The following is a 13,213-nucleotide window of genomic DNA, read 5'->3' on the forward strand; positions in this document are numbered from 1 at the left end:
TTTTGGAGGATGGTATGGGGCCGCACAGTTTTTTGGAGGAGGGTATGGGGCCGCACAGTTTTTTGGAGGAGGGTATGGGGCTGCACAGTTTCTTGGAGGAGGGTATGAGGCTGTACAGCTTCTTGGAGGAAGGTATGGGGTTGCACAGGTTCTTTGCAAGTATGGGCCTCTAAAGATTTATTGGAGAACCAATGAGGCTCTACAGTTTCTTGGAGGAGGGTATTGGGTTGTACAGCTTCTTGGAGGGTATAGGGCTCTACAGCTTCTTGGAGGGCATGTTTTATTAGAGAGCCAATAAAGCTCCACAGTTTCTTGGAGGACATGGGGCTATACAGTTTATTGGAGGACATGGGGCTATACAGATTCTTGGAGGACATGGGGCTATACAGATTCTTGGAGGACATGGGGCTATACAGATTATTGGAGGACATGGGGCTATACAGATTCTTGGAGGACATGGGGCTATACACATTATTGGAGGACATGGGGCTATACAGATTCTTGGAGGACATGGGGCTATACAGATTCTTGGAGGACATGGGGCTATACAGATTCTTGGAGGACATGGGGCTATACAGTTTCTTGGAGGACATGGGGCTATGCAGTTTCTTGGAGGACATGGGACTATACACATTATTGGAGGACATGGGGCTATACACATTATTGGAGGACATGGGGCTATACAGTTTCTTGGAGGACATGGGGCTATACAGATTCTTGGAGGACATGGGGCTATACACATTATTGGAGGACATGGGGCTATACAGATTATTGGAGGACATGGGGCTATACAGATTCTTGGAGGACATGGGGCTATACACATTATTGGAGGACATGGGGCTATACACATTATTGGAGGACATGGGGCTATACAGATTCTTGGAGGACATGGGGCTATACAGATTCTTGGAGGACATGGGGCTATACATATTCTTGGAGGACATGGGGCTATACACATTATTGGAGGACATGGGGCTATACAGATTCTTGGAGGACATGGGGCTATACAGATTCTTGGAGGACATGGGGCTATACAGTTTCTTGGAGGACATGGGGCTATACAGTTTCTTGGAGGACATGGGGCTATACACATTATTGGAGGACATGGGGCTATACAGATTATTGGAGGACATGGGGCTATACAGATTATTGGAGGACATGGGGCTATACAGATTATTGGAGGACATGGGGCTTTACAGATTATTGGAGGACATGGGACAATACAGTTTCTTGGAGGACATGGGACAATACAGTTTCTTGGAGGACATGGGACAATACAGTTTCTTGGAGGACATGGGGCTATACAGATTCTTGGAGGACATGGGGCTATACACATTATTGGAGGACATGGGGCTATACACATTATTGGAGGACATGGGGCTATACAGATTATTGGAGGACATGGGGCTATACAGATTATTGGAGGACATGGGGCTATACAGATTATTGGAGGGCATGGGGCTATACAGATTATTGGAGGACATGGGGCTATACACATTATTGGAGGACATGGGGCTATACACATTATTGGAGGACATGGGGCTATACAGATTCTTGGAGGACATGGGGCTATACAGATTATTGGAGGACATGGGGCTATACACATTATTGGAGGACATGGGGCTTTACAGATTATTGGAGGACATGGGGCTTTACAGATTCTTGGAGGACATGGGGCTATACAGATTCTTGGAGGACATGGGGCTATACACATTATTGGAGGACATGGGGCTTTACAGATTATTGGAGGACATGGGACAATACAGTTTCTTGGAGGACATGGGGCTATACAGATTATTGGAGGACATGGGGCTATACAGATTCTTGGAGGACATGGGACAATACAGTTTCTTGGAGGACATGGGGCTATACACATTATTGGAGGACATGGGGCTATACAGATTATTGGAGGACATGGGGCTTTACAGATTATTGGAGGACATGGGACAATACAGTTTCTTGGAGGACATGGGACAATACAGTTTCTTGGAGGACATGGGGCTATACACATTATTGGAGGACATGGGGCTTTACAGATTATTGGAGGACATGGGGCTATACAGTTTCTTGGAGGACATGGGACAATACAGATTATTGGAGGACATGGGGCTATACACATTATTGGAGGACATGGGGCTATACAGATTATTGGAGGACATGGGGCTATACAGATTATTGGAGGACATGGGGCTATACACATTATTGGAGGACATGGGGCTATACACATTATTGGAGGACATGGGGCTATACAGATTATTGGAGGACATGGGGCTATACAGATTATTGGAGGACATGGGGCTTTACAGATTATTGGAGGACATGGGGCTATACAGATTATTGGAGGACATGGGGCTATACAGATTATTGGAGGACATGGGGCTATACAGATTATTGGAGGACATGGGGCTTTACAGATTATTGGAGGACATGGGGCTATACAGATTATTGGAGGACATGGGGCTATACAGATTATTGGAGGACATGGGACAATACAGTTTCTTGGAGGACATGGGAAAATATAGTTTCTTGGATAGCAGTGGGCTGCACTGTTTTTAGAGGTCATAGGGCTCCACAGATTCTTGGAGGGCTATGAGGCTGCACACTTTTTTTTGGAGTGCATAGGATTGCATAATCTCTTTAAGGGGCAGGAGGGCACCATTCCCACCATTGCCCTACACTGAACACAAACCCAGAGCTTTGTGAGCAAAATAAGACCATAGTTCTCTGCCTCTGAATACAAATGTTTCCATTCCCTGACAGCAAGCGGAAAATCTTGTAAACAGTGAATGATGGAGTGACCCCCTTTTCTGTTTCATGGTGATGGGGGAAATCCTTTCAATAAAATGTCAGTAATTAGCGGCGGGGAGAGTGATGGCGCCGTCCGCTCCTCTAATCATGATTGGTGGATTCTCACAGACTGGCGGGCAGGAAATATTACATCAGAAATTACTCCTAGAATAAACTGCGCCGGAGCTAATTATCCATGAAAGACACAATCGCTGGAAAGACTGGAATATCTCCGCTCATTTCTGGCAAGGAATGGAAGGGAGCCGCCATCCATCACGCCGTACTGTATGTACCAAGACGAGCCAGGCAATTAGCCAAGCAGTCCGCGTCCTGAACTGAAGATTTCAGCAATGAGGAACCCGGGTGACATGTTCCGCCGATCCATCTTCCCCATAGCATGACGGCATGAAGAAGCCAAGCTCGTACCAACGGTGGCCACGCCAAGATGGATGGATCACAATCTCTGTCACTGATTAACGGTGCCAGGCTCAATCTAAGCAAAACCATTAGATTCCCATTTAAAGGCACATTATGCTGAAAAATGACTGCCGTATAAACCGCGAGAGGTCTGTACGTCAATTATACGTGGGAGAAAAAAAAGATCCTTAGATAAGAGCTAGAATTTGATTGTTTTACTATTAATCTGACCAGTAGGGGGCGTGGGTTCATAGATGCTGAAGCTGTGATCATATGAGTCATATGGGGGGGAAGTTGTGCAGAGACTAGGAACCTGTCAGGTTAAAAATGTCATCTAGTCTGTAGGCAGCATGTTATAGAGCAGGACGAGCTGAGCGGATTGATATTCATATTTGTGGAAAATGATTCAGTATAACCAGTAACTTATTCATCTAAATTTTTACTTGTTCTTAGGAGTCCAGGGGGTGGAGCTAATCAGTGATTGACAGCTTTCTCTGCATACAAAATAACTGTCAATCACTGGGTAGGACTCCTCTTTAGCAATTTATTAATCTAAACCTCATTCTTAGGCTTCCAAAGGGTGGACTTACCCAGTGATTAACAGCCTTAAAGGGGCACTCCCGTGGAAAACTTTTTTTTTTTTTTCAATCAACTGGTGCCAGAAAGTTAAACAGATTTATAAATTACTTCTATTAAAAAATCTTAATCCTTCCAGTAATTTTAGGGGCTATATACTACAGAGGAAATGCTTTACTTTTTAGATTTTTCTGATGTCATGACCACAGTGCTCTCTGCTGACCTCTGCTGTCCATTGTAGGAACTGTCCTGAGAAGCATATGTTTGCTATGGGGATTTTCTCCTGCTCTGGACAGTTCCTAAAATGGACAGCAGAGGTCAGCATAGAGCACTGTGGTCATGACATCAGAAAAATCTAAAAAGTAAAGCATTTCCTCTGTAGTATACAGCCTATAAAAAGTACTGGAAGGGTAAATATTTTTTAATAGAAGTAATTTACAAATCTGTTTAACTTTCTGGCACCAGTGGATAAAAAAAAAAAAAAAAAAAAAAAGTTTTTCACGGGAGTACCCCTTTAACTGCACACAAAAATAACTGCCAATCACTGATTAGCACCACCCACTGGACTCCTAAGAATGAGCAAAGATTTAGATGCATAAATCACTGGTTATTTTGAATCTTTTCGCACAAATATGTATATCAATCCGCTCAGCTCTTCGCGACCTATAACCTGCTGCCCACAGACTGGACAAATTTTTCAACGTGGCATATTTCCTTTAAGGGGAATTCCATCTTAAAAGGGGCTTTCTGGTTTGTAAGATCCTTTGGGAGATAAGCCGATCACTAGGGGACCCCCAGAACCTACAGAAAATCAGTGGGTACCAGTAACTCCACAGCAAGAGCATCTCTGCACTATAATGGGCTACCCTAAAAGGGCACCTTCAAGGGGGTTGGTCCAAAAGGGCAAACAGGAAAGAGGAGGTCAACGGTCATAGAGATAGAAAATTGATAGTTGTGTTGTCCATTGGGGACCACTTAGCGCTGTCAAATGGCCCAAGCCATATTCACGAATCATGACCATTTAGGACCCTTTCTATGGATGAGTGTTAAAATAATGATAATAATAATAAAAATAATAAAAAAAATAAAAATAAAAAAAAGCATATTACAAAGTGGAATCCCCCTTTAAGAACAAAAAAAAAAATGTAATTGGCGATAAATAAGCTGACGCAATGTCCCATGCAAAAGGCCGTACATATGACAGCACATGGAGGCGAGGAGCTCTTACCTGTGTCTGAAATCTTTATTTCTGAGAGAAGACAAGAAAGGCAGAGAGAAAGGAAAGTGTTAGTAAAAAAGGAGACGTTAGGAAATGTAGAGGTTAAAGTAACAGAGAGATGGGGAGTTTTTAGTCAAAATTTCTGAGATTTTCCCAATCACAAGGCCCTAGGGCAGTGGTCTTTAAACAGTGGACCTCCAGATGTTGCAAAACTACAATTCCCAGCATGCCCGGACAGTCAACGGCTGTCCGGGCATGCTGGGAATTGTAGTTTGGCAACATCTGTAGGTCCACAGTTTGGGATTGCGGAGCTTCTCTCTGCTGTGTATACCTATATAGGGGTTCAATTTCCATCATGGCCAATATTTCGGGTTGTTTGAAGTTTCCAAAGCCTCTTCCAACGATCAGGTGATATTTGGGAAAGCTGTGACCAACTTTACATTTTCCCTGCAGTGGCCACTACAGGTAAAATGTGGTATTACATGGTGTCCAGTTAAAGGGGTACTCCCCTGGAAAACATTTTTTTTTTTAAATCAACTGGTGCCAGAAAGTTAAACAGATTTATAAATTATTTTTATTTAAAAATCTTAATCCTTCCAGTACTTAGCTGCTGTATGCTCCACAGGAAGTTCTTTTCTTTTTGAATTTCCTTTCTGTCTGACCACAGTCCTCTCTGCTGACACCTCTGTCCATTTAAGGAACTGTACCGAGCAGGATAGGTTTGCTATGAGGATTTGTTCCTACACTGGACAGTTCCTGACATGGACAGAGGTGTCAGCAGAGAGGTCAGACAGAAAGGAAATTGAAAAAGAAAAGAACTTCCTCTGGGGAATACAGCAGCTGATAAGTACTGGAAGGAAAGATTTTTTTAAATAGAAGTCATTTACAAATCTGTTTAACTTTCTGGCACCAGTCGATTTAAAAAAAAAAAATGTTTTCCAGAGGAGTACCCAAAGTAGATGTGTTTTTTTTTTAGCGGCTCTCTGCTCTAGTGCCCTCTAGTGTTTATATACTCCAATATGGCACCGAAATTTCAATTGCCGATCTGCTAGAAATACCTCAGCTCCAGGATGTTGGTGACATTGCCGGAAGGGAAGATTCTTCGGATGTAGTTAAAGTCTCCAACGTAGAGGCTTCCATCAGGACCACAAGTTAGGGCAACTGGTGCCAAGAGTTTGTTACCATCTGCTAAACCATTACAGCTAGGACAGGAGATGCTACGGCGGCGCCCATTGCCCATGGTGCTCCCGATCACAGCCGGCTGTTGGGAGATGAACTGGTTTTCTCCGTTGCCTTTGTGCAGGATACCTGATCCCATCAAGAATAAAGTGTTACTATTGTTACATATAGTATACTGTTTAATTACACTATATATATATATATATATATATATATATATATATCAAATAGGTAAACGCAGCAGCACTCCGGAGTAGTGAAAAATAGTGACTTTATTTATCACCAAAATGAATTGCGACGTTTCAACCACCTCTCGTGGCCGTCCTCAAGCACGTGTGCTTGAGGACGGCCACGAGAGGTGGTTGAAACGTCGCAATTCATTTTGGTGATAAAGTCACTATTTTTCACTACTTCGGAGTGCTGCTGCGTTTACCTGTTTGCTGTATCCAATTAGGGCCCGAGGACCAGGGCCCAACCATAGCTTATATATATATATACACACACACATATATAAATTTACCGTATATAAAATGTGGTAGCCCTTGGGGGGGGGTGTTGGTAGTGGGGGTATTGTTTTGGTAGATGAGGGGTTAATGTTAACCCTATAGTTCGTGACCCCAGGCTGAGGGCTAGTATGCTGAGGTAATCCTCCGGCCTATCGCCGCCCTTCCCAGAAACGACAGGTGCATGTAATGAAATGACTGAAGGTCCATAATGTACTTGAACTTGAACTTGAGTAAACTTTACTTAAATGGGCACTGTCACCAACTTTTTTTTTTTTTTGATATGTTGTAGTACTTATGTACTACAACATATCTCTAATATAGTTTCATAATTATTTTTTTTTATTAATATGGTGTAATTTACGTTTGAAAACTGGCCACTAGGGGTCTCCCTCCTAGTGGCCGGCTGCAGCCTGGCGTGACGTCACGGCTGAAAAAGGACTGATGCGGCTGGGCATCGGTCCTTTTCATTCAGCCTGCGCTCGCTCCCTGCCTGTCAATCAGACAGGCAGGGAGCAAGCGCTGAGAGCGCATTGGCTCCCTGGCCTCACACACCGGCCCCGTCTCCCGGCATATGCCGCTGCTGCTGCCTCAGGAAGGACTCAGCACAGCACTTGGGTATGTCTGCTTGGGGTGGGGGGATTTTAGCGGAGCGGGCGGGGGTTAGTGCCGCATGTATTGCTTTCAGCGGGGGGGGGTTAGTGGATGCCTCCAGTTGTTTCACCACTACAACTCCCAGCATGCCCTGACAGCCGATAGATGTCAGGGCAAGCAGGTAGTTGTAGTGGTAAAACAGCTGGAGGCACCCTGTATAGGTGAACTAAGGGCGAAAGTGCCGGCCCCAGCAGGCATCAGTGACGTGGTGCTTGCTGGGGAAGTCTGCCTGGAAAGTGAGCACACTACCAGACATACAAAAAGGCATTTCTAAAATAGTTTAAAAAAATTTAAGGCAGGGAGGGGGTTAGGGAAAGAAGGGCAATAGGCATAGGGAAAAAAAAAAAAAAAGGATGGTGGGAGCTACACTTAAAGTGCTTGCGGTACATCCAATGAACAATGACAGTCTCAGGAATACAGTCTTTATACAGCTCAATGACTGACAATTGTTGCGGACCTTGAAATAAATTAAAGTCTCTGAATTTAGGGTAATTATTGCAGATCCGTCCGGATTTAGGGGATAGATAAGGTCCGGTGATCCTGCAGAGTGCTTAGAGATTGATACACTCAGAAATTAGAAGTTATCGGCCGTCGCCGCAAGGTTCAGGCCTAGACTCACAGATCTCAGCAGCGCAGATGCTTCTTGCTTGCTTGCACAGGAACAAGAGCGAAAGAGAGATCCTTACTGTCTGGCTGCGCAGGAACAAGGGAACGAGAACATGGCCGCCGCTCCCTTATATGGGCAGGGGCGGGGCTAATCTGATTGTTCCGAACATCTGTCACTCACTGTTACACAGTGTGATGGGATTGACTACGTCACAAGGACCTCCAAAGGTCTTAAAGCATAAATACCATAGAGTTCACTTAACCACGTGACCCGCAGGTCCTGCTACGCTATAGACAGGTAATTAACTATTTATAGGCATTTATATAACATTTACATGCTTCCTAAGTAGGCTATTGGAGCAATAACTATCTGGATGAGAGGTGACTAGGGGTGAACTAGACAATGGGGACCCCGACATCCTAGGGACTCTGGCTAAGGGGACCCATGATAAAAGGTACCGGATAGGAAACGGTACCGGGACACCACAAAACATATATATATATATATATATATACATATACATATATATGTTGCATGGTTTCCGATTATCAGCCATAGAGTTTTCCAATTGGATAAACACCGTGACATGTCACATGACTCACCGGTCTGTATATTGAGCGCGTGATGTTTGTCCAGAGACCATCCCCCCAGCTTGGATGCCTCGATCTCGTAGCCCTGTAATATGGCCGTCCTCTTCTCCCACAGGATGAGGTCGGGGCAGGATTCATACTCATATCCTACAGACACTAGAGGGGGGAGACAGAAATAAATCCAGGTGCAACGGGGATCGGTCAGCTGTGAAATATAAAGGGTTAAAGGAGTACTGTAGTGGAATATAGGAATATAACTTCGGGGATAAGTTATAGAACGCAGGGGGGGGGGGGTCCGACTGCTGGGGGGGGGGGGTCGCGGCAGTGTGCAGGAAGCCGCAGCAGACACGCCCCCTCTATGTTTCTCTATAGCAGCGGTCTTCAACCTGCGGACCTCCAGATGTTGCAAAACTACAACTCCCAGCATGCCCGGACAGCCAACGGCTGTCCGGGCATGCTGGGAGTTGTAGTTTTGCAACATCTGGAGGTCCGCAGGTTGAAGACCACTGCTCTATAGGATACATGGCGGGGGCGTGTCGGCCGCCGCATCATGCGTGGACAGAACGCCCCCTTCCTGCGGACAGGGGATAAGATGTCTAAGCGCCGGAGTACCCCTTTAAAGGATAATGCACAAAATAAAAAGTTACCGAAAGCTTCAGACAAGCCGTAGACCTTCTGACTGTACACGTCCGTCTTGTCCCAAATGAAGAAGTAGGAGAGGTCCGGGGCGGCGGCAAACCACTTTCTGAAGAGACGACCTTCGACGGCCACCATCAAGTGGACCTTCATGAGGTTGAATGGGATGGTGGGGTGAGTCAGGCTGATCCTCAGGACGGACTTGTAACCCGCGTTCCGTGTGCTCAAATAGTTCAGTTTGATTTTGCTTCCGGGGATTTTAATCTCTTCTTGTAAGGCCTAAAACAAATAAAACAAGATGATAAAAATAATAATAATAATAAATCAATATGGCAAGCATTGCCCATTTTGCACTATAGAACAGTCTAAAGCTTACTTCTACTTAGGCTGGACCTATAGGAACATTCATCCTGATCTTCCTGGTTAATGATTAGAATGCTGGAAGTGCATTGGGGACTGACGCATACACAAAAAAAGGTCATAGGAAGAAATGCTCCATCCATCCTTAAAGAAGCACTGAAGGTTAGTCCTACAGCACCATTTGTTTTATTCCAGTACAGCTGCATACATGTGTTTCATTACTGTAACTGAGTCATGTGAACACCAATCTAACTAAAAAAAAAGATATGTTACTGCGCTAAACGTGAGTCAGGATGTCAAACCTGGGTCAGCTGACTTCCTTAGGACCAAAACATAACATCACCACTAGAGATGAGCGAACTTACAGTAAATTCGATTTGTCACGAACTTCTCGGCTCGGCGGTTGATGACTTTTCCTGCATAAATTAGTTCAGCTTTCCGGTGCTCCGGTGGGCTGGAAAAGGTGGATACAGTCCTAGGAGACTCTTTCCTAGGTCTGTATCCACCTTTTCCAGCCCACCGGAGCACCTGAAAGCTGAACTAATTGATGCAGGAAAAGTCAGCAACCGCCGAGCCGAGAAGTTCGTGACAAATCGAATTTACTGTAAGTTCGCTCATCTCTAATCACCACCTATCAGATCCCCTCTACTAGCTCCTAAAACCCCCCTCCCCACCCAGATCTCTATATTGCTGCTATCTCTATGGGATCAGGATATACAGTAGTTATAGATCTTTCCTCACAGCTCTATCTGTATACTGCTGCTGTCATCTCTATGAGATCAGGATCTATAGTAGTTATACACTTCCCCTCCAGCTTTATCTGTATACTGCTGCTATCTCTATGAGATCAGCATCTATAGTAGTTATATACTTCCACTCCAGCTCTATCTGTATACTGCTCCTAAATAACACAGCAGATGGAGCGGCACACTAGTTGCAAGTAGGTGAGTGCAAGCTGTGGTTGGATCCTGGCCCCAGGTCCCTCTGAATAGCAGCAAAGTAGAAACACGGCAGCACTCCAGTAGTAAAGTGAATGGTGGCTTTATTTACACCAAAACATACAGCGACGTTTCAGACACTTCACGTGGCCATCCACGTGAGATGGCCAAAACGTCGCTGTATGTTTTGGTGTAAATAAAGCCACCATTCACTTTACTACTGGAGTGCTGCCGTGTTTCTACTTTGCTGTATACTGCTCCTGCTATACTATATAAGCAAAAAATAATAATAATAATAAATTAACATTAAAGGGGTATTCCAGAAAAAAAAAAATTTTTATACATCAACTGGCTCCAGAAAGATAAACAGATTTGTAAATTACTTCTATTAAAAAATCGTAATTCTTTCAGTACTTATGAGCTGATGAAGTGGAGTTGTTCTTTTCTGTCTAAGTGCTCTCTGATGACACGTGTCTCAGGAACCGCCCAGTTTAGAAGCAAATCCCCATAGCAAACCTCTTCTACTCTGTGCAGTTCCTGAGACAAGCAGAGATGTCAGCAGAGAGCACTGTTGCCAGACAGAAAAGAATAACAACTTCAGCAGCTGATAATTATTGAAAGGATTAAGATTTTTTAATAGAAGTAATTTACAAATCTGTTTAACTTTCTGGAGCCAGTTGATATAAAAAAAAAGTTTTTCCTGGAATACCCCATTAACATGTATGTCAGGGGATATTAAGGGGTTAAGTTATAACACTGAACCAAGACCATAAAAAATCACTGTAATTTGTTGCCTTTGCTTATTGACCCCCCCTGCTCAAGGCTCCGTCCACTTTTCCCGCATTGGGAACCGCCGCTCTGAAGGACGTTCGGACACTTTAAGCTAGTCTTGTTGTATAAATTGGGGTTAAAGGCAGTATAACAAAAAATCTGCAAGTGAAGCAATATGGCTGATTTCCTGAGGCGGTAAACAATGGCGCGCATGTAAAGTACGCTTTAATTTTCTCCTCGGTGAAGTCTTCCATCACCCTGACAGGGCCATTTATCCCGGCTGATATGTAAACATTGTTCATGAGGCTGGAAGTCCTCGATTTCATCATTAAGACGACTTTGCTCGCCTTCAAGATCTCTGGAGCTAATTGAACAAATGGTGGCCATTAAAGCAGGTGGCTGCACCAAGCTCAGCATCCTCTGCAAAACTTAAAGAAGATGGCAAATGCAACGCTCGTCACCTATTGCAAACCTGCCTGTCCCTTTAAGACTGCTCCGAAAGCACAAAGGACCAAACCTTAGGCCACTCTTTCCGAATCAATCTGCTGTGTCCACTGCCTGTTAGGAAAATTCTGTCTCTAGTAACAGACAGAGCAAAACAGAACACAGAAAATGGGTGGGGCTTACTAAGTCCTCTTTTTCACATCAGCAGCAGTTTAGTGCTAAGTGAAACCCCTTCTTTGCTGTGCTGCAACTGTATGTACACAGTGCTGCCTCCTGTATTAAACCACCCCTTTTTTTAGTCTACAGCAGTGTTTCTCATCCATTGTGCCGTCAGCTGTTGCAAAACTACACCCCAAATGAAGTTTTCAACGCAGACGTAAACTAGCCTTTGAGTTGTATGTAGCCTTGAATGTGACAGGACTAGAGAACTTTCAGGTCCTCTGAACAATATTTGCACTTCTATGAGCAGAAGTTTAGTCTAGAATTTGACAAATTCTATCTTCTGCCTTTCCCAATAATAAAATGATTGGAAACCTGCTGGCTCTGCCCCCAGTTGGTTAACCCACATCCCCCCACCTATTGTTCTTAAATGTTTTCAAAGGTTGGACATTATTGCACACACATGGGGTAAAGTGACACAAAAGATGTAAAGTGGTTTTGCAGCTCACTTCCATTGAAGTGGATGGAGCCAAGATGTAATACCACATACAACCTGCGGACAGGTGTGGTGCTGTTCTTGGAAGAAATTAGCTTTGTTTTGCTATTGCTGGATTATCCCTCTAAATCTTTTCTGGAAAGAGCTATCATGGTTGTGTCTATCAACAAACTGACAGATTAAAAGGTTCAAGACCCTTTTTATACAGGCCAATGGGAGGAGCACAGATCTCTTGATCAATTGTGTAGCTCGGTTGTATGAATAATTATTGGATCGTTCATGCAGCCCTTTTAGAGGTTGTCCAATGTCTAATATACTGTATGAACATATTTTAGTAAACAAAGTTATTTTGCTACCTTTCCACGGTCTTTCATTATTTCCTTCTGCTTTTCATGCAGACTGCTCTGTGGTCTTCAGCCCAATATCCTCTCTGGTATACATCCTTCAACAGACTTCCTGTTCCTGTGGACACTCTAGTCAGGAATTCAGCTAACTCTCTCCCATTATGCTTTCACATGGTGGGAGGGAGACAAAGTTGTCTGAATTCCCAGATAGTGTCCTGTACGCAGGAATAGGAAGTCCTGTGTACAGTAAACTCCCAACGTCCTGTCTGGTGTATATGTTGGTGTACAGGACACTAGAGTTTACTGTACACAGGACTTCCTTTTCCTGTGTACAGGACACTATCTGGGAATTCAGACAACTTTGTCTCCCTCCCACTACGTGAAAGCATAATGGGAGAGAGTTAGCTGAATTCCTGACTAGAGTGTCAACAGGAACAGGAAGTCTGTTGAAGGATGTACACCAGAGAATACATTGGGCTGAACACAACAGGGAAGACATTTTAAGAACAAATAAAGCAAAACATGTAGGAAAA

The 13,213-nt window shown here is 44.1% G+C and overlaps 1 protein-coding gene across 14 annotated transcripts in view; it reads right to left on the bottom strand.

Annotated features, from left to right (window-relative positions):
* Positions 1–13,213, bottom strand: part of TENM4 (teneurin transmembrane protein 4) — a 1,400,276-nt gene that overhangs the window by 35,359 nt on the left and 1,351,704 nt on the right. For 11 of the 14 annotated variants that reach the window (XM_056561274.1, XM_056561279.1, XM_056561280.1 and 8 more), the window contains 4 exons: positions 9,180–9,447; positions 8,545–8,688; positions 6,058–6,307; positions 5,009–5,029 (listed from right to left, as the gene is read on the bottom strand). In XM_056561274.1, coding sequence (XP_056417249.1) covers positions 5,009–5,029; positions 6,058–6,307; positions 8,545–8,688; positions 9,180–9,447 — 683 coding nt within the window. The remainder of the gene's footprint in view (positions 1–5,008; positions 5,030–6,057; positions 6,308–8,544; positions 8,689–9,179; positions 9,448–13,213) is intronic. The other 3 variants (XM_056561286.1, XM_056561275.1, XM_056561278.1) reach the window with 1 other exon arrangement.

This window comes from Hyla sarda, chromosome 2, assembly GCF_029499605.1.
Source record: "Hyla sarda isolate aHylSar1 chromosome 2, aHylSar1.hap1, whole genome shotgun sequence".
In the NCBI taxonomy this organism is placed as follows: Eukaryota; Metazoa; Chordata; class Amphibia; order Anura; family Hylidae; genus Hyla; species Hyla sarda.